The following is a 22,528-nucleotide window of genomic DNA, read 5'->3' on the forward strand; positions in this document are numbered from 1 at the left end:
GGAGGAAAGGTTTGCTCTCTTCCAATAGTTTGCACTGTAAAAGAACTTGCAGAATGGAAGTACCTTGGAACCCTGAGCAAAATTTCCTTTCAGAAATGTGGAACTCCACTCTTACATACAGTAGAAGGGCCAGATTATCAATCTTCCATTTTAGTCACTTGTGGGACATTGGTGTAGAAGGCTGGCCAGAACTTATTGCCTGTCTCAAGTTGTCTATGAGAAGATGTTGGTGAGCTGCATTTTTGAACCAGTGCAGTCCATGTGCTGTAGGTAGACCCACTGTTTGGGAGATAATTCCAGCATTTTACCCAATGGCAGTGAAGCAATGGCAATATATTTCCAAGTCATGGTGAGTGGCTTGGAGGAGAACTTGCAGGTGGGGGTGCTCTCATGGATCTGCTGCCTGTAGCCTTCTAGATGTTAGTGGTTGTGGAATTGGAAGGTGCTGTTTGAAGATCTTTTGTCTTGCTACATCTGTTTGTATCTGTCCTATTTAACACACAACACAATGAAGGATATTCTCAATGTGATTGCATAACTTCATCTCTATAAGGATTGTACGATAGTCATGCTTACCAGTACTCGTGGACCAGTGCATCTGCAGCAGGCAGATCAGTGAGGATGAGGTCAAGTATGTTTTTCCACCATTGTTGGTTCCCTCACTCCATGCTGCAATCCCAGTCTAGAAGCTATGTCCTTTAAGGTTTGGCTGGCTCAATCTGCTGCCAAGCCACTCTTTGAGACGAATATTGAAATCCCCAACTCAGTACATTCTGCACCCTTGCCATCTTCAGTGCCTCCTCCAAGTGTTGTTCAATATGGAGGAGTACTGATTCATCAGCTAAGGGTATATGGTACGTGATGACCTGGAAGATGTTTCCTTGTCTGTGTGGACCCTGACGTCAAGAGATTTCATGGGGTCTGGAGTCTATGTTGAGAACCCCCAGGACAACTCCTTCCTGACATTATACTGCTATGCCATGACCTCTGTCATGTCTGTCCTGTTTTTGGGACAGGATATATCCAGGGATGTGATGGTGATGTCTGGGACATTGCCTGTAAGGTACGATTCCGTGAGTATGGCTGTGTCAAGCTGTTGCTTGACAAGCCTGTGAGACAGCTCTCCCAATTTTGGCACTTGCCCTCAGCTGTTGGAAAGGAGACTTTTCATGGTTGACGAGGCTGATCTTGCTGTTATTGTTTCCGGTGGTGAGATTGGTGACAGGTGGTCGGTATGTTTTAATTTCTTTATTTAGACTTCATAGCAACCAATACAACTGGCTTTTGTTTTTCTTGAATAAAAAACAAATATTATAGAATTGCAGCAATTATTTATAGAATCATACAATCCTTACAGCATGGAAAGAGGCCATTTGGCCCTTTGAGTCTGTACTGATGCTTCAAAGAGCATCCCACCCAGACCTTGGCTCCAATCTATCCCCAAAGCCTGTACTCACCATGGCTAATCCACATCATAAACTGTGGGAGAAAACTGGAGCACCTGGTGGAAACCCATGCAGACACAAGAGTGTGCAAAAGCCACACAGTTACCCAAAGCCTAGGTCCTTGGCACTGTGAAGTAGCACTGAGCTACTGTGCTGCTCAAATATACAGAATGCAAAGTTTGCAAACTGTCAAAGATATTATATTGCTTTTACATTTGTGCCAAACATTGTGATATTATCTCAGCTGATGTTATTATTGAAAAATCATGTCTGGACTGAAATCTGTCTTGATAGATCATATTTTGTTTATTTTTGGATTTTTAGTGTGGTGGACTTTCACCGAAACATGAGCATACAATGTTGAGATTTGATTTTAAAAATAAAATCAAAGTTTATTGTGCAAAGTTATACCCGAAACGTCGATTCTCCTCTCCTTGGATGCTGCCTGACCTGCTGCACTTTTCCAGCAACACATTTTTCATCTTACTGTGCAAAAGAAATGAAAATAACTCAAACTATTTACATATAGTAAATTTAAAGATATTGAAATACAAACTAAAATCTCATCTCTTTAACTCACAAAACGCTTCTTTAAGATATTCCCATTGGAGAGAATTCACTTCTCTATCACTCCTCTAGGGTTTTATGTAACTGTGGCTTCAACTCTCGGTCTTGATATCTGATACCATCTTCCTAGAGCCTTTATGCAAGTGAGGTTAATTTTCTCAGCTTCAAATGACCCTGCAAGATTTTAACTAAACACTTATGGTCTGAAACTTGTACTAAATTCCTTACACTGAGGTAATTGAATTTTTTTTGTAAATATATTTATTAGCAAAACTTTTTTGACTTTACAAAAATATTAAGTTATTGAAAATATAACATATCAGTATAATAAAGAAAAACTCAAATTACAATACAACACCTGTCAACTAACTATTAACCTATCCTACAATACAAAATCAAACCTGATGAAGGAGCGTCGCTCCGAAAGCTAGTGTGCTTCCGATTAAACCTGTTGGACTATAACCTGGTGTTGTGTGATTTTTAACTTTTTAACCCAGTCCAACACCGGCATCTCCAAAAAATGTAGCCTAACACTGCAAAATGATACCAATAAATAAGTAAGTGACTAATAAAACAAAAAAACACACAAAAACACAAAATAGCAATGCTCAGCACAAAGCTTCCAAACAAAAGAACGGGAGCGTTGTGTATATATACCTGTATTAACTCAGGAGTCCCCCCTCCAGGACCCAGGGATTAAAACCTAACCATCCTGGTTAAACAAATGCCCCAGTTAAGATAGCAGACAAATCTGTATCCAAATAACTCTAAAAGGGCTGCCATGCCTTATAAAAAAAGGTCTGTTATGTGGTGCACCATGTTTGTAAAGACAAATCCAAGGGAATGTGCTCCATAATGAATTTCCGCCATCCTAGCAAGCCTGGCAGGTTCTCAGACACCCAATTCATCAGAATATTCTTCCTTGCACAGTAAATAAGAATATTAAATAGTTTCTTCCCATGCCCATCTAAAGATGATAAATCAGTAGACCTAGGAGGAGAGAAATCGGGCCTACTTTAACTTCAGTCCGCAATACCCTCCCTATCTCTCCTGCCACAGCGCTCAATAAACACTGAGCCTGTGGCATGTCCAGAAGCAATGGGTAAGAGTACCTACACTTATTTTACATTTGGGGCACATTGAAGATGCCCCTTTATTAAACTTTGCCAGATTGTCCGGTGTCAGATGAACTCTGTGCAGAACTTTTAACTGCATAGCTCATGTCCTGTTACAGATTGAGATCTTTCCCACACATTCTCCCATATGTCCTCCCACGTTTCAGAAGAGATCTCCACTCCTAGCTCTTGCTCCCAGAACTTACATAACCGGTTAATGTCCTGCCAGGCCCTGCCACCCAGCAGGCAATAGAGGGCAATAATCGAGAGGGTGCTTGTAGAACATAGCAACAACCTCTCTGTATCAGGTTTCTACGGCTTAGTGAGTAGTCTTCTTCTGGATGAAATCCCTAACTTGAAAAAGAGGGAAAAGATCTCTGCTGGGCAGCCCGTATTTGCGGCTCAATTAGAGTCATAGGGGTGTACAGCATGGAAACAGACCCTTCGGTCCAACCCGTCCATGCCAACCACATATCCCAACCCAATCTAGTCCCACCTGCCAGCATCTGGCCCATATCCCTCCAAACCCTTCCTATTCATATACACATCCAAATGCCTTTTAAATGTTGCAATTGTACTAACTTCCACCACTTTCTCTGGTAGCTTATTCCATACACTTACCACCGTCTGTGTGAAAAAGTTGCCCCTTTGGTCTCTTTTATATCTTTTCCCCTCTCACCCTAAACCCATGCCCTCTAGTTCTGGACTCTCCCACCCCAGGGAAAAGACTTTGTCTATTTATCCAATCCATGCCCCCTCATAATTTTGTAAATCTCTAAAAGGTCACCCCTCAGCCTGTGACGCTCCAGGGAAAGCAGCCCCAGCTTGTTCAGCCTCTCCCTATTGCTCAAATCCTTAAACCCTTGTAACATCCTTGTAAATCTTTTCTGAACCCTTTCATGTTTCACAACATTTCAAAAGACATCATAACATCCCCCTCAAACAAGTCTCCCAAACTGGAAACTCCTCTTGCTGCCATAGTTTGAACCCTGAGTCCATTATCCTTGGTCAGAACCCTGGCATACCAATTATGGGCATAAGTGGTGAAGTATTAGATAAGCTATCCTCACTCTGATGCATCACCCTCCATGCCTTGACCGTACTAATAACAATAAGGTTCCAGCAGTGGTCCATAACTGTCCTCATCTTATCCATGAACAACAGGTTAATAAGAGGTTACTTTGCCTGGGAGCCTCGATATCCAGCCATATTGAGCCCGGATCATTACTTGCCCAATTGCACATAAAGGACAGCAGGGAACTCAATTGATACCTCCTGATGTCTGGGAAATCAACTCCTCCCCATTCTTGAGGCAACTGCAGTTTTAGTAAGCTTGATGAGGGCCCGCCCACTATGCCAGACAAAGAAACTAAACCAACCGATAAGTTTTTGCAGCATTGACCTGGGAAACAATATAGGGAGCATACGCGTGGGATAAAGCAAATGAGGAAGGACATTTATTTTAATGAGGGCTATTCGGCCCAACCATAAACGTTGCCAGGACTGGAGGGTTTGAGTTATAAGGAGAGGGTGGAGCACAGGAGGTTTAGGGGTGACCTCATTGAGATTTATAAAATCATGAGTGGAGGTAAGGATTATAGCAAAGGGCTGTTCCTCCCATCTCTGGAGATCCCCCCGTAATATTGTCGAGCAAGTGAGCAAAATTAGTCTAAAAAAAACAATCAAACTTGGGGGTAATAAAAATACCTAGGTATTGGAACCTCGCTTGTGACCACCTAAAAGGGAACATAGGGCCACCTTCAACCTCTGGCACGTCTTCGAGGTTTCCCAAAGGCATAGCCTCCGATTTTGCAAAGTTGATCTTATATCCTGAAATAGCCCCAAATGAATTGATACATTTTATCAGATGGGGTACGATAAAAACAGAAGGACTTCATCCGCATACAACGTAATCTTGTGTACCCTCAATCCCACTTCCATTAATGTATGTAGATGTTCTGATGAATGGCCTCTACCAGTGGCTCTATCACCAACATAAACAACAATGGTGAAAGAGGGTAGCCTTGATGACTATCTTTACCAATCCTAAAGTTCCCAGACTTGATCCCGTTGGTGATGACTGCGGCCAGAGGGTGGTGATATAAAACCTACACCTACCTAGCAAAAACCCCACCCAACCCAAATCTCTCTAAGACATAAAAGAGATACGACCATTCCACCTGGTCAAATGCTTTCTCTGCATCTAAGGAAATCACCAACCCCTGAATCGATCGTTGCTGACATGCTTGGACCATACTCAGCAACCTTCTAATATTGTTAGAAGATCTACGGCCCTTATAAAATCTGTCTGGTCCTCTTTGACAATATGGGGTCCTCTTTGACAACCTTCTCCAATCTCAGCACCAAGATCTTAGAATCTTGAAATCTGAATTTAATAGAGAGATAGGCCTGTATGAGGCACAATCCTCAAGAACGTTCCCCTTCTTAGCCTGTGAAAATAATCTGTTTTGCTGAATTTGCCTTTTCCAATGGTGTTTCATGGGATGCTGTTACATTGGAACAGTTAATGATTGGTAGTGAAATAATATTTTGTTAAACATTTTGATTGTTTTTTTGGTTGTATTTTAACTGTGTTGTGAGAATAAACTTTTGCTTAAAGCATCTGGAACACAACACTTTACACTTGCTTTCAAATAAAAGTTGGGGTCTAGGCTATCTCCTTGATATATTTTGTGGGGTTTTGTTCTGGTCCATAACATTAAGAGCTTTAAACTGCAGATGATTTCATGTTCCTTTTTTGTACAAACTGCTCTCCCCTTCTTTAGCTTTGTTGGTTGTTTCATGATGTGTTTTTACCACGTAAAAATAAATTAATTGTGAATAAAGACAACGATGGATTGGAAACAAAGGTTCTGACTTTGAGGAAGGCTGATTTTAATAAGACAGGATCTGGCGAAAGTGGGCTGGTTCCGGCTAGACAATAATCAATAGATAATAGACAATAGATGCAGGAGTAGGCCATTCAGCCCTTCGAGCCTGCACCGCCATTCAATATGATCATGGCTGATCATTCCCAATCAGTATCCTGTTCCAGCCTTATCTCCATAACCCTTGACTCCACTATCTTTAAGAGCTCTATCCAATTCTTTCTTAAATGAATCCAGAGACTGGGCCTCCACTACCCTCTGGGGCAGAGCATTCCACACAGCCACCACTCTCTGGGTGAAGTAGTTTCTCCTCATCTCTGTCCTAAATGGTCTACCCCGTATTTTTAAGTTGTGTCCTCTGGTTCGGCACTCCCCCATCAGCGGAAATATGTTTCCTCCTACCAGAGTGTCCAATCCTTTCATAATCCTATACGTTTCAATCAGATCCCCTCTCAGTCTTCTAAACTCAAGGGTATACAAGCCCAGTCGCTTCAGTCTTTCCGTGTAAGGCAATCCTGCCATTCCAGGAATTGACCTCGTGAACCTACGCTGCACTCCCTCAATAGCCAGAATGTCTTTCCTCAAATTTGGAGACCAGAACTGTACACAGTACTCCAGGTGTGGTCTCACCAGGGCCCTGTACAGCTGTAGAAGCACCTCTTTGCTTCCATACTCAATCCCTCTTGTTATGAAGGCCAGCATGCTATTAGCCTTCTTCACGACCTGCTGTACCTGCATGCTTGCCTTCATTGACTGGTGGACAAGAACACCCAGATCTCTCTGAACAGCCCCTTTACCTAATTTGATACCATTGAGGTAGTAATCTGCCTTCCTGTTCTTGCCACCAAAGTGGATAACCATACATTTATCCACATTAAACTGCATCTGCCATGCATCTGCCCACTCACCTAACTTGTCCAGGTCACCCTGTAATCTCCTAACATCCTCATCACATTTCACCCTACCACCCAGCTTTGTATCATCAGCAAATTTGCTAATGTTATTGCTGATACCATCTTCTATATCATTTACATATATTGTAAAAAGCTCCGGTCCCAGCATGGATCCCTGCGGTACCCCACTGGTCACTGCCTGCCATTCCGAAATGGAGCCGTTAATCACTACCCTTTGTTTCCTATTAGCCAACCAATTCTCTATCCAATCTAGTACTTTGCCCCCAATACCGTGCGCCCTAATTTTACTCACTAACCTCTTGTGTGGGACTTTATCAAAAGCTTTCTGAAAGTCCAGGTACACTTACATCCACTGGATCTCCCTCGTCCATCTTCCGAGTTACATCCTCAAAAAATTCAAGAAGATTAGTCAAGCATGATTTCCCCTTCATAAATCCATGCTGACTCTGTCCTATCCTGTTACTATTATCCAGATGTGCCGTAATTTCATCCTTTATAATAGACTCCAGCATCTTTCCCACCACTGAGGTCAGACTAACTGGTCTATAATTTCCTGCTTTCTCCCGCCCACCCTTCTTAAAAAGTGGCACAACATTAGCCGCCCTCCAATCCTCAGGAACCGACCCCAATTCTATTGAACTCTGGAAAATAATCACCAGCGCATCCACGATTTCCCGAGCCACCTCCTTCAGTACCCTGGGATGCAGGCCATCAGGTCCCGGAGACTTATCAACCTTCAGACCTAACAGTCTCTCCAACACCAAATCCTGGCAAATATAAATTCCCTGAAGTTCAGGTCCTTCAGCCACTGTTACCTCAGGGAGATTGCTTGTGTCTTCCCCAGTGAACACAGATCTGATGTACCCATTTAATTCCTCTGCCATTTCTTTGTTCCCAGTAATATATTCCCCTGTTTCTGTCTTCAAGGGCCCAATTTTTGTCCTAACCATTTTTTTGCCTTGGACATACCTAAAAAAGCTTTTACTATCCTCCTTTATATTCTTGGCCAGTTTACCTTCGTACCTCATTTTTTCTCTGCGTATTTCCTTCTTACTAATCCTCTGTTGTTCTTTAAAAGCTTCCCAGTCCTCAGTTTTCCCACTTATCTTCGCTAAGTTATACTTTTTCTCTTTTAACTTTATATGTTTCTTTACTTCCCTCGTCAGCCACGCCCGCCCATGTCTCCTCCTGGGATCTTTCTTCCTTTTAGGAATGAACTGATCCTGCAACTTCTGCATTATACACAGAAATATCCGCCATTGTTCCTCCACGGTCTTCCCTGTTAAGGTATTGCACCATTGAACTTTGGCCAGTTGCTCCCTCATAGCTCCATATTTCCCTTTATTCAACTGAAATATTGTCACTTCCGATTGTACCCACTCCCTCTCAAATTGCAGATTGAAGCTTATTGTATTATGGTCACTACTTCCCAATGGCTCCTTCACTCCGAGGTCACTGACCAATTCAGGTTCGTTACACAATACCAGATCCAGAATCGCCTTATCCCTGGTCGGCTCCAGCACCAGCTGCTCTAAAAATCCATCTCTGAGGCACTCCACAAAGTCTCTTTCTTGAGGCCCGATACCATCCTGATTCTCCCAGTCTACCTGCATGTTAAAATCCCCCATAACAACTGTAGTAACATCTTTGCGACAAGCCAATTTCAGCTCCTGATTCAACTTACATCCGACATCCAGACTACTGTTTGGGGGCCTGTAGATGACTCCCATGAGGGTCTTTTTACCCTTAGTGTTTCGAAGCTCTATCCACACTGACTCTACATCCCCTGACTCTAGGACCCCCCGCGCAAGGGACTGAATATCCTCCCTTACCAACAAGGCCACCCCACCCCCTCTGCCCGTCAGTCTGTCCTTACGATAGCACGTGTAGCCTTGAATATTCATTTCCCAGGCCCTGTCCCCATGAAGCCACGTCTCAGTTATCCCCACAATATCGTATCTGCCAATTGCCAAAAGAGCCTCAAGGTCATCCACCTTGTGTCTAATGCTTCGTGCATTCATATATAGAATTTTTAATTTGTTACTGCTCTCACCCATCCCCTCAACCCTTATTTCACTCAACTTTACAGCATGATGCCTTTTCCAGTTTTCTGCCTCCTTGATACAGTTGTCTTTCTTGACTTCTCTTGTTCTAACTACCCCTTCAATTTCCTTTTTAAACATCCAGCTTGTCCCCTCCCCCCCGCTACTTAGTTTAAATGTAGTGGTGTTGCAGCAGAAAACCTGCCTGCCAGAATGCTGATCCCTGATCTATTAAGGTGCAAGCCGTCTCTCTTGTAGAGTTTATGGTTACCATAAAATATACCCCAGTGATCCAAGAACTTGAAACCTTGCTTCCTGCACCAGTTCCCCAACCACACGTTCAAGTCCATTATCTCCCGGTTTCTGGCCACACTAGCCCGAGGAACTGGAAGCAAACTGGAGATAACCACCTTGGACGTCCTGCTTTTTAGCCTTCTTCCTAGTTCTCCGAAGTCTCGCTATAGTATGTTCCTCCTCTTCTTCCCGACATCATTTGTGCCGACGTGTACCACCACCTCGGGCTCTTCACCCTCGTCCTTGAGGATGTCCTGCACTCTGTCCACGATGTCTTTCACTCTAGCACCAGGAAGGCAACACACCATCCTTAAATCCCGTCTGCTGCCACAAAAACCCCGGTCAGTTCCTCTCACGATGGAGTCCCCTATAACACGGCTCTGTGCGATGTCCGACTCTTCCGCTCTGCTTCTGCGGCAACTTTTGATTGACAAACATGGCCGCCTTGCGAACTGGCAGTGTCATCAGACTCTACTGTGTCCAAAAGCTTCAACTTGTTCCTGACAGGTACTTCTCCCGGCGTCTCTTGCACCTGTCTCCTCTCTGCCTTCCTCATCATCTGCACTCTTCTGCTCTCTTCTGACATGATTGGTGTAATAACATCACTGAAGGTCTTGTCCAGAAAGATCTCGTTCTCTCGGATGAGCCTACGGTCTTCGAGTTCTTTCGTCAGTGCTGCAATATGCTCGGTCAATTGCTGAATGTGCGCACACTTTCCACACATATACGAGCCAGACACACCAGAGTCGTTGACCTGCCACATCAAACACGTAGCGCACTGAACCAGCTGAGCAGTCATGTCTTCACCCTCTTCAACTGTGGCGTAATCTCTTTACTCAACCTCCTTATCAAGATTCCTGAGCTGAAGCCTCACTCTTCGATCTAAACTTCCTTAGACCCTCTTCCTATGGCAAGTCTGTGGACTCTTAATTAAGGTTAGAGGAGGAGGGAGGGAGGGAGACCCTACTTTGTAGGACCTGGGGTTTAGAACACACCCACTCTAATAACAATCACTTACCTTCCCGACCGGCTTTGCGCTCCGTCTGAACTTCTGCCCAGCTCCCGCCGCTCTCTGCTGCGAAAAGGCTACTTTCAGGAAAATCCATATTAGAGCAGTAGGAAACAGCAAAAAGATAACACTGAGAGTTCAGAGCTAACATGTTTCCATAGAAGTGAAAGGTGGGACTAACAAGTCTAGAGAATCCTTAATATCAAGGGATGTAATGGCTTGGATGTTGGAAAAGAAGGAAGCTTATCGCAAACACTGAAGACCCAATACATGGATGCTGTGGAAGAGTAAAGTAAGTGCCTGGGAAAAAAAAATTAGTAGACCAAAGAGGGGACATGAAGTAACACTGGTAGATAGCCTTAATGAAAACCCAGCACTGCTTTATAAGTATATTAGGGGTAAGAGAATAACCAGGGGAAAAAGTAGGACCCATTAGGGACCACAGTGGAAACCTGTGTGAAGTCAGAAGACATAGTTGAGATTTTAAGTGAGTACTTTCTATCTGAATTCAAAATTGAGAAGGCTGATGTAGGACCAGTAATCAGGGAAAGGGCTGTGATATACTTGAATAAATTAGCATTGAGGGGGACGTGGTATTGGCAATTTTAGTAAGTTTGAAAGGGGATAAATATCCAGGTTCAGATGAGATGTATTCCTGGCTGCTTTGAGCAGCAAGGGAGAAGATTGCAAGATTGCTCTGACATTAATTTCTCTGGTAACAGACGACTGGAGGATAGCTAATTCGCTACAATTATTCAACACAGATTGTTGGGATAAACCAGAAAATCATAGGCCAGTGAGCCTAATGTCTATGGTAGAGAAACCATTGGAAAAAGATCTGAGGGACAAAATGACTCACCACTTGGAGAGGCAAGGATTAATCAAGAATGGTCAGCATGGCTTTGTACGGGGAAAGATTATGTTTCCCAAGTATGTTTCAATTTTTCAAGGAGTTAATTGGATGTGTAGACGAGGGTAATGCAGTTGATGTAGTCTGTGGTTTCAGTAAGATTTTCGATAATGCCTCGCATGGCAGATTAGTTAAGAAGCTTAGAGCCCTGGGCATCCAGGGCAAATTGGATCCAAAGGAGCAAGAAGAATAGGATGATGGTTGAAGGATTCTTTTTTTGATTGAAAGTCTGTCCAATGGTGTAACACACGGTTCAGTATTGGGATCCCTGCTGTTTGTTGTGTATGTTTATGATCTAGTCATATGATATGATCATATGATTCGATATGATCAGTGAGTTTGCAGATGATGTGAAAATTGGTGGTGTGGTCAATAGCAAGGGAGAAATCATAAACTATAGGATGGTATAGACTAGCTGAACAGTAGCAAATGTAATTTAATCCTGAAAAGTCTGAGGTGATGCATTTTGGTAGGACTAACCATCCAAGGGAGTATATATTGAAGGTAGGACCCTAGGAAGTACAGAAGATCCAACGGACCTTGGTGTGCATCCATAGATGCTTGAAAGCAGCAGGGCAGGTAGATAAGGTGAATAAGAAAGTATATGGCATACTTACCTTTATTAGTCAAAGCATTGAATTCATGAGCAAGGAGGTTTTGATGGAGTTGCATATAAAGTTAGTTAGCAGTTGTGTACAGTGTGGTCGCCACACTATAGGAAGGATGTGATAGCACTAAAGAGGTTGCAGAGGACATTTACCAGGTTGCTACCTTGGCTGGAGCGATTCAGCTCTGAAGAGAGACTAGATAGACTAAGGTTGTTTTCCTTCGAGGAGATAGGACTGGGGGAGATCTGATTGAGCTGTACAGAGATGTATGCGGGATTCACTGGATAGGTGGGGAGAAATATTTCCACTTAGTAGAGGAGTCAATAACCCCAATCTTTTGAGGGAAAGATTTGCTGATTGCACTATTCATTTGTTGTGCAATTCAAAATATAACAACATCAACTATTTACAGAAAATATTAAGTACTTGTTAAAACTGACTTGAGTGTTGGGCTGTGCCAACGGTTTCCCACCCACTCAATCACTTTTGTATCATGTTCTAGGGCAAGTAATTCATTACTTCAATAGCAGTGTTTGCCTCCTAATGGAGAAATGTGAAATCTGACAATAGATTGAAATATCTGAAGGGTTTATCCCTACCAGTGAGGGATTACTAAACTGATTAAAACATCCATCCATCTCCTTGTTTAAAACTGGCAAAAATGTTAAGTATTGATTTCTTAAAATCCTTACAGAAAATGAGTCATAGAGTTATGCAGCACAGAAATAGACCCTTCGGTCCACCTTGTCTGAGTTAATCAGACATCCCAATTTGACCTAGTCCCATTTGCCAGCATTTGGTCTATATCCATCTAAACCCTTCCTATTCAAGTACCCATCCAGATGCTATTTAAATTTTTAAAATTATACTCTCCTCCACCATTTCCTTTGGCAGCTCATTCCATACATGCACCACCTTCTGCATGAAAAACTTACTCCTCAGGTCCTTTTTAAATCTTTCCCTTCTCACCATAAACCTATGCCCTCTAGTTTTGGATGCCCTCACCTTAGGAAAAAGATGTTGGCTATTCACCGTATCCATGACCCTCACGATTTTATAGACCTCAGTAAGGTCACCCCTCAGTCTTCATGTTCCAGGGAAAATCTCCACAGCTTATTCAACCTCTCCTTATAACTTAAAGCCTCAGGTCCTGAAAGATGCTTGTAAATCTTTTCTGCACCCTCTCAAGTTTAGCAACATCCTTCCTAGAGAAAGGCAATTAGAATTCTACGCAGTTTTGAAAAATATCCTGTACAGCTGCAACATGACTTCCCAACTTCTATGCTCAGTGTTCTGACCAGTGAAGGCAAGCGTGCCAAATGCTGTCTTTACCTTGTTTACCTGCGACTCCACTTTTGAGGAACAATACATCTGCATCTCTAGGTCTCTTTGTTTGGCAACATTGTCCAGGAACTTACCATTAATTGTGCAAGTCCTGCTCTGGTTTATCAAAGTGCAACACCTCACATTTATCTAAATTAAACTTCAATTGCCACTACTTGGCCTTTCGCCCTCTATCTTCAAGGTCCCTTTGTACTGTGAGATAATCATCTTCACTATCCACTACACCACCTATTTCATCTACAAGCTTTCAAACCATGCCTCCTATGTTTATATTCAAATTATTTATATAAATGATGAAACGCAGTACCGATCCTTGTCTCACACCACTGGTCACAGGCTTCCAGTCCAAAAAGCAACTCTGTACTACCACTCTTTGTCTTCTACCTTCAAGCCAATTTTGTACCCATTAAGTCAGCTCACCTTGACTTTTCTATATTTTATTAATTATGTGTCCAGCATTTTTGTTTTGCACATTCCTAGATTGTAAACAAGCAGAATGTATTTTAAGTGAAAAAGAATAAAAGCTAACAATTCTAGGTATTTTTCTGTATTAGTTTTCTAAAAAAATAGACTATTCCCACTCAATTCAAAGTTGCTTTGTTTGAATTGTTAATTTAACCACAGCAAATGTAATTGTTCTGTAAGTTTTTGAATTTGAATTGGTAATTTTTTTGCATAAAATAAGATTAATTTGTTAGAATTTACATTCATAGAATTTTTTTAAACTGAGCCTTCTCACTGCCCTTCATCCCAGTGCACTGGGAATTGTAACAATTTCAGCTTCTGCATTCTAAAGCTTTTTTTCTCCAAAATGGTCAAAACCTAAACTGCCTGAACATGAACAGGAAATTCTTTATTAATCTGTATTGAATATATCTCTACAAAGATTTATAAAAGACACAGTGATAAAATGAGGGTCAGACAAATATTAAATCAGCCTCATTGTAGCTTATATTTTGTTCACATTTTCCCTGAACATTTTACCTGGTTTACTCTCCCAGAATGAGATGAACACACTTCTAAAGCCCATATCGGACAGAATTCAGGAGGTCCAGAACTTTCGAGAGAAGAATCGTGGCAGTAAGATGTTCAACCATCTGTCAGCTGTCAGCGAGAGCATCGCAGCACTGGGGTGGGTTGCAGTGGTAAGTGGGAAGATTTTTTAATAAATTAATTCAGCACATTGAGGGAGTGTTTTTTCAGAGAATCACGACTCCAGCGTTGCAGATAGGAAAAAAAGTTATTGTTTGTTAGTAACTATTACCCTCCCTAATCGATCTGCATTTGATCAGTGCATGATCAGCCTGTGCTCATTTTTGCATGGCTTTTTTTTCAAAGAAAATAAATGCATTCAGTAACCCCTATGAGTGTTTTAAAATAGGAGAATTAAATATCCGGCACTTTCTGCACCACATTGACAAATCTCAAGTTGTCCACAACTTCCCTCAACCCAGAGATCAGATTGCAAATTTAAAACTAGAGCATGAGAACTGATTATACTGCAAACATAGTCCAAACATCTGTTCTGGAAATATAAGAAAACGTGTAGGCCATTCAGTTCCTCAAATCTGTTTTACCGTTCAGTTAGATTATGGGTAATCTGTATTTCAACTCCATCACAGAATTATTACGGCACAGAAGGAGACCATTTGACTTATCAGGCCTGCACTGACTACTTGAATGATCATTTTGATTCAGTGTCATTCTTCTGTCTTTCCCCATAACTTTGAATACAGTATATTGTTTCAAATAAAATTTGCCAACTTCATTTTCACATGCCTTAATGAACCTGAATAACAAAAACCTATCAATAAGTTTTGAAATTTCACTTTGGTTTTGGGGGAAAAAGTTCCATATTTTTACTACTCTTGTCACATGTTCCGGTTTTATAAACTAACCATTAAGGTCCATTCAGATTGATTTTATTTTCATTCAGAATTCTTACTTACTGGTTTGGCTGATTTGAACATTGTTGGCCTGATATTTGGACTGGGTTGTTTTTACCGTTAATCCCCATGATAAAGGGAAGTGCCCTCCACATTGAAGCTTCCTCCTTCTTAAGCGCTCATTCCCAATTGGGGCGCCCTTCATCTCATGTTGCGTCTATTTTTTTTTCTGCCGCTGCACTTATCTGTCTTGCCCCGCCGTCACCATCCCAGGTGCTCCCTCCCTCCCTCCCTGGCCTTTTGCAAATCTACCTTCACCACTCACTTATAGCCCACTTCAACCCTCACCTCCCAGCCCTTGTGCCATGTCTTCTTCTGGTCCTTGTGGATAGATCCCCCAGAGCATCCTCAGCTCCCATCACCTTAATCTGTGGGACTTGATGTAATCCCAGCTGTGACGACCATCCTTAATTAAATTGACCAGCACCCCTCTGAGGCAGGTCTTGCACCACAAAATATGGATGTTTGTCTAAATCGCTTAATTTTCCAATGAGCATTAAATGGTTAAAGGGAGTTGTCAAAGCATATGTTTTCTCCCAGCTGTTCAAAAGATTGTCCAATATTTCTCAAACTCACTTTGTGAAGCGTCCTTACACTCATGAAACAGAAAACGTTATCATTCTGTCACTCCAGATTGAAATGGAACTCCTATTTTAGTGATGGAAAGAAATGTGTCCATCTCTTTATGGCCACCTATGGCATTACATACACAGTGTAGAAACAGAAGAAGGTCTACTTTTGAGTTAACCTCTTTTGGAATGGTGAACAGATCCACTTGGGATGGGGAGCATAGGTAATTGGCATTAAGAAACAGCTATCAAAGAAAACAGTTGTCTTTAATATGAACCTGATGTGAATGGCAACAATAAAATTTAAGGAATATGGATTTGACAGAGAATAGGACACCGTACTGTCTCATTAAAAAATGTCATAATCAAAGGTTGAACAATCAATTGTAACCAGTATTACTAATGTGAATTTTAAAACATGGAGCTACAGCGTTGTTTATCAGAATTGGTGCATGTCTTGTGATGCAGAGGATAGCAATTGATAATTAATCAATTTGTAAATCCCTCCAATGTGCCAGGGCAAGTGCTAAGAATGGACCGATGTCTCGTTCAGCCATATATGATAATGAGTGTCGCCCTCAAGCGGCCACCTCTGGTAACAAGCTGGTGACCTATTCCAGGAGAAACTAGCCCTGGAAACGTTCTTTGTCTGCCTTGCATCACTGGACATGGAAAAGAAATAAATATAAATGAAATTTCAAAATAGAAATCTTTAAGGGTCTGTTTAGACTTCATGATGGTATTAACATATGATAGATTTATGTGCGAGAATAGAGATTTCCACTATGTTCACTTTGCCTGGTGTTCAGATATATAAGGCTGTATCTAACCGTTTACTGTAGTAGTGACACTCAAGAGTTTGGCTATTCTATTTTGAATATATCATAATAATGTTTTAAGATTGACTGTTAAGCTATTACCTATTAGTTAAATTAACTATTAAATTAACTTTTTGAAGATTTTAAGTGATCTCTATTTTGGTAGTTACATTTCTACTGAAGTAGCTCACTGCTCATTTTTTTAAACAAAACTTGATTGGATGAAATGTTGATGGAAGAGTGGAGTGGGGTAAGTTGAATAACTTGCAAAAAATTATCACAGGCATGATGGACCATATAGTCCATCCATTCTTTGAATATATCAAGACATTAAGAGGCATCAGCCTTACTGGTTGGTTAACAAATTAATAAACAGTTTTCTGTTGAATCTTATGTGTACTTTGTTTTTCCAAATTTCTATCTTCTATGTATCCTTCTCCTAATTTTTTTTAATTGTAAATTTAGGCCCCTAAGCCAGGTCCTTATGTCAAGGAGATGTATGATGCTGCCACCTTCTATACTAACAGGGTGTTAAAGGAGTACAAGGAGAAGTAAGTTTGCCTTTCTTGTTCTCTAAGCTATATGATATATTTAGTTTAAATTTGTTGCCTGCAGATACTATAGGGTACAAAAAAAGGCAAAAAATTTCGAAGATACTTGAAAACAAATTAAAGGATTTTAGTAATAACTTATTCAATGTTATATCTTAGCAAGGTAAGATTCAGTTGGAAAACTGTAAACATAAGGGATTTATTTAGAGATTAATATGTTGGCTTCTTGTAGTTTCATCGAACTTCCCAATTCACAGCCATCCACAAAATATCTGCAGGCCCAAGGAATTTCCTCTTCATCTCCACCGAAAGCAAGAATCACCATTTAAAGAAAAAGTAAAATATCAAAGCTATGTGTTGCTAGTTAGGATTTCCATGAGGATACAAATGTTTTGTCAGATGGTCAAAGAGTCATAGAGATGTACAGCATGGAAACAGATCCTTCGGTCCAACCAGTCCATGTTGACCAGATATCCCAACCCAATCTAGTCCCACCTGCCAGCACCCGGCCCATATCCCTCCAAACCCTTCCTATTCATATACACATCCAAATACCTTTTAAATGCTGCAATTGTATCATCCTCCACCACTTCCATTCCATACACGTACCACCGTCTGCGTGAAAAAGTTGCCCCTTTGGTTCCTTTTATATCTTTCCCCTCTCACCCTAAACCTATGCCCTCTAGTTCTGGACTCCCCCACCCCAGGGAAAAGACTTTGTCTATCCATACCCCTCATAATTTTGTAAACGTCTATAAGGTTACCTCTCAGCCTCTGACACTCCAGGGATACTGCCCCAGCCTGTTCAGCCTCTCCCCATAGTTCAAATTCTCCAACCCTGGCAACATCCTTGTAAATCTTTTCTGAACGCTTTCAAGTTTTACATCTTTCCAATAGGAGGGAGACCAGAATTGCACGCAATATTCCAACAGTGGCCTAACTAATGTCCTGTACAGCCTCACCATAACGTCCCAACTCCTTACCCAACACCATTACTCAATCCTCTGACCAATAAAAGAAAGCATACCAAATGCCACCTTCACTATCTTATCTACCTGCGACTTCACTTTCAATGAGTTATGAACCTGCACTCCAAGGCCTCTTTGTTTAGCAACACTCTCTAGGACCTTACCATTAAGTGTGTAAGTCCTGCTAAGATTTGCTTTCTCAAAATGAAGCACCCCGCATTTATCTGAATTAAACTTCTCAGCCCATTGGCCCATCTGGTCCAGATCCTTTTGTAATCTGAGGTAACCCTCTTCGCTGTCCACTACACCACTGATTTTGGTGTCATCTGCAAACTTACTAACTGTACCTTATGTGCTCGCATCCAAATCATTTATGTAAATGACAAAAAGTAGAGGACCCAGCACAAATCCTTGTGGCACTCCACCGGTCACAGGCCTCCAGTCTGAAAAACAACCCTCCACCACCACTCTCTGTCTTCTACCTTTGAGCCAGTTCTGTATCCAAATGGTTAGTTCTCCCTGTATTCCTTGAGCTCTAACCTTGCTAACCAGTCTCCCATGGGGAACCTTGTCGAACGCCTTACTGAAGTCCATATAGATCACATCTTTCGCTCCACCCTCATCAATCTTCTTTGTTACTTCTTCAACAAACTCAGTCAAGTTTGTGTGACATGATCTCCCACGCACAATATCATGTTGACTATCCCTAATCAATCCTTGCCTTTCCAAATACATGTACATCTTGTCCCTTCGGATTCCGTCCAACAACTATAGTTCCCTGGCTTGTCCTTACCACCCTTCTTAAACAATGGCAACCTCCAGTCTTCTGGCACCTCACCTGTGTCTATCGATGATACAAATATCTCAGCAAGAGGCCCAGCAATCACTTCTCTAGCTGCCCAGTTCTTGGGTACACCTGATCGGGTCCTGGGGATTTATCCAGGTTTATGCATTTCAAGACATCCAGAACTTCCTCCTCTGTAATATGGACATTTTGCAAGGTGTCACCATCTATTTCGCTACTTTCTATATCTTCCATATCCTTTTCCGCAGTAAATACTGATGCAAAATACTCGTTTAGTATCTCTCCCATTTTCTGCGGTTCCACACAGAGGGTGCCTTGCTGATCTTTGTGGGGCCGTATTCTCTCCCCAGTTTCCTTTTGTCCTTAGTGTATTTGTAAAAACCCTTTGGATTCTCCTTAACTCTGTTTGCCAAAGCTATCTCATGTCCCCATTTTGCCCTCCTGATTTCCTTCTTAAGTATACTTCTACTTACTTTATACTCTTCTAAGGATTCACTCGACCTATCCTGTCTATACCTTACATATGCTTCCTTCTTTTTCTTAACCAAACCCTCAATTGCTTTTGTCATCCAGCATTCCCTATACCTATCAGCCTTTCCTTTCACCCTAACAGGAATATACTTTCTCTGGATTCTCGTTATCCCATTTCTGAAGGCTTCCCATTTTCCAGCCGTCCCTTTATTGCGAATATCTGCCCCCAATCAGCTTTTGAACATTCTTGCCTAATACTGTCAAAATTGGCGTTTCTCCAATTTAGAACTTCAACTTTCAGATCTGGTCTATCCTTTTCCATGATTATTTTAAATCTAATAGAATTATGGTTCCTGGCCCCAAAGCTGTCCCCCACTGACATCTCAGTCACCTGCCCTGCCTTGTTTCCCAAGAGTAGGTTAAGTTTTGCACCTTCACTAGTAGGTACATCCACATACTGAATCAGAAAATTTTCTTGTACACACTAAACAAATTCCTCTCCATCTAAACCCTTAACACTATGGCAGTCCCAGTCTACGTTTGGAAAGTTAAAATCTCCTACCATAACTTCCCTATTATCTTTACTGGTATTGCAGATCTCTTTACAAGTTTGTTTCTCAATTTCCCTCTGACTATTAGGGGGTCTATAATACAATTCCAAGAAGGTGATCATCCCTTTCTTATTTTTCAGTTCCACCCAAATAACTTCCCTGGATGTTTTTTCCAGGAGTATCCTCCCTCAGCACAGCTGTAATTATATCCCTTATCAAAAATGCCACTCTCCCTCCTCTCTTGCCTCCCTTTCTATCCTTCCTGTAGCATTTGTATCCTGGAACATTAAGCTGCCAGTCCTGCCCATCCTTGAGCCATGTTTCTGTAATTGCTAAGATATCCCAGTCCCATGTTCCTAACCATGCCCTGAGTTCATCTGCCTTCCCTGTTAGGCCCCTTGCATTAAAATAAATGCAGTTTAATTTATTAGTCCTACCTTGTTGCTGCCTGCCCTGACTGTTTGACTCGCTTCTTACTAGTTTAAATCCTCCCGAGCAGCTCTAGCAAATCTCCCTGCCAGTATATTAGTCCCCTTCCAATTTAGGTGCAAATCATCCTTCTTGTACAGGTCACTTCTACCCCAAAAGAGATTCCAATGATCCAAAAATGTGAATCCTTCCCCCGTACACCAGCTCCTCAGCCATGCACTCATCTGCTCTATCCTTCTATTCCTGCCCTCACTAGCTCTTGGCACTGGGAGTAATCCAGATATTGCTACTCTCGAGGACCTCATTTTAAAATTCCTGCCTAACTCTGTGTAATCTCCCTTCAGAATCTCAACCTTTTCCCTTCCTATGTCATTGGTGCCATAGCTCGCCTTTCCCTTTTTAATGCAGTTGGTCAAAGGTTGCTATTCAAGTGAGCCTAAATTAAAATTCTATGCGTGCTGCTGGTTTGAAATAAAAACAGAAAATGTTGGAGAAATAAAAACAGAAAATGTTGGAAACACTCAGCAAGTCTGGCATCATCAGTAACGAGAGAAAATACAATGATCTTTCATCATAGATGGTCATCAGCCCGAGATGTTAACTATGCTGTTCTGCCTTTGTGGATTCCACCTAACCGTTGGAATGTTCCCTGATTTATTTTGTTCTTAATACAAATGATGTTTATGCAGCTTTATTCCTGGTTAGGTTATTAATGTCTCCCTGGAACCACAGTAGCAGTTTGTTGGCAAGTGTCTTTTTAATATTCCTTGATAAGTTTCAGATTCCACAAGCTGTTAAATTGGCTGATGAATTCATAATTCTGCTTATAGCCAAATGTCGTTCATTACAGACCAAAGCTCTTGAGACAAAAGAGCCTTTTGTTTTGAATTTTCTATGCATGCAGCCGCGAGTGTGGCTTACAGTTTTCATTTGTACTTCTGACAAAGGAAATGCTGTACATTGTGCTGCACTGTGTGCCATATGACATACATTTAAGGATTCGGCTGTCTGAAACTTTCTGAACAAGTCCCTTCAGAGCATGATCCACCACCCCCTCATGCACACTCCACACAACAGGTGCAGTTGGCTAAGCAATGACAGCCATCCAGTAGAAACTGTCTTGGTTCCTAATTGCAGTAATTTGAGAAAAACTTTTTATTCTTTACCCACTTTCTTCATTTGCAGTCAGCTGTGTTGGTGTGTGTTTTGTAGCCTGTGCAAATCAAAGGCTTCCTTGACCATTCAATACATTAGTACACCAGATGGTGCAGGACTGAGCTACGTCATTCTAGAAAGTATCAGATTTGAAGCTGGATTTTCAGAAAGTCTGGGAGACCCTGCAGACTATTAAAAAAAGTTCACAGGATCTACCTCCAAGATTCCTGATGCCCCCACTTCTTGCTAGTATGGAAGAAAGAAGCCTGTGTTTCCAGTGTCACTGGCTACATTGTTGGGAGTCAGCAACTACAACTACAATCCTTCCTCCTCCTCACCCTTTGCCCCTCGGTCCTCGTTGCGAAATTGTCCAAGGACTTGTTGTTTGTTGCCCCTCGGAGGCTGTGAACCATAGTCGGGATGTGGAAACCTTTTAACAATAACTTTTAAAGGTCTTACCCTTGTGACTCTTGCTGCACCCCACCACATTCTCAAATACTCCTCATATTCTCCATTTTAACTCCTAGAATTTTTGTACTCATTTACTGTATATGCACTCTGCATACAGATGAATTAACACAATAGTAACAATGGCATGTGTGGAAAATTTAAAGAAATACCATTGTAGTTTCTTTAGAAATCTACTGTGACTACAACACTGTTAAAGTGTGAATAGCTGAGATTAGGATCACTCAACATCACTGTATCTTGCGTAAGTTAACATGTTCAGCAGCCTCCTAACGGTCAGGTACTCAGGGACATCTCCCTATCCTTAAAGCCAACAGTCCCTTCCATTTGACCCCAAATTTGCCTTCACTTAGCTGTGGTCTGAGTCGTTTGACAATTCTAAGCCTCTGTTGAGTGTTTTGCTCGTAGCCGATGATGATATTTTCTGCAGTGCAGGACTACCTCCCTCTGTTCATCTGGTAGTCCTCACGTGTGGGATGCCTTGATACGGGGGAATATCTGCCACTGACTACTTAAGTGCCTAATCAATAACTAATATAGCAGGCCTTCCCCCAGAGAAGATAATATGAGAGTCTCACTTGCTCTTTAGCTGGCAGACAAGACCCCCTTTGTTTGGGTTAAATTGTGACCTTGGTGTCTCATCTTCATATCTATGGACTTG

General features: G+C 41.7%; 1 protein-coding gene across 6 annotated transcripts in view; it reads left to right on the plus strand.

Annotated features, from left to right (window-relative positions):
• cap2 (cyclase associated actin cytoskeleton regulatory protein 2) overlaps positions 1-22,528 on the plus strand; it is a 242,572-nt gene that overhangs the window by 162,860 nt on the left and 57,184 nt on the right. For 4 of the 6 annotated variants that reach the window (XM_072560875.1, XM_072560876.1, XM_072560881.1 and 1 more), the window contains exons 5-6: positions 14,138-14,281; positions 16,935-17,020. The exons of 1 other annotated variant lie outside the window; for it this stretch is intronic. In XM_072560875.1, coding sequence (XP_072416976.1) covers positions 14,138-14,281; positions 16,935-17,020 — 230 coding nt within the window. The remainder of the gene's footprint in view (positions 1-14,137; positions 14,282-16,934; positions 17,021-22,528) is intronic. One more of the 6 variants, XM_072560878.1, reaches the window with a different exon arrangement.

Source organism: Chiloscyllium punctatum, chromosome 41 (assembly GCF_047496795.1).
Source record: "Chiloscyllium punctatum isolate Juve2018m chromosome 41, sChiPun1.3, whole genome shotgun sequence".
NCBI classification, from domain to species: domain Eukaryota; kingdom Metazoa; phylum Chordata; class Chondrichthyes; order Orectolobiformes; family Hemiscylliidae; genus Chiloscyllium; species Chiloscyllium punctatum.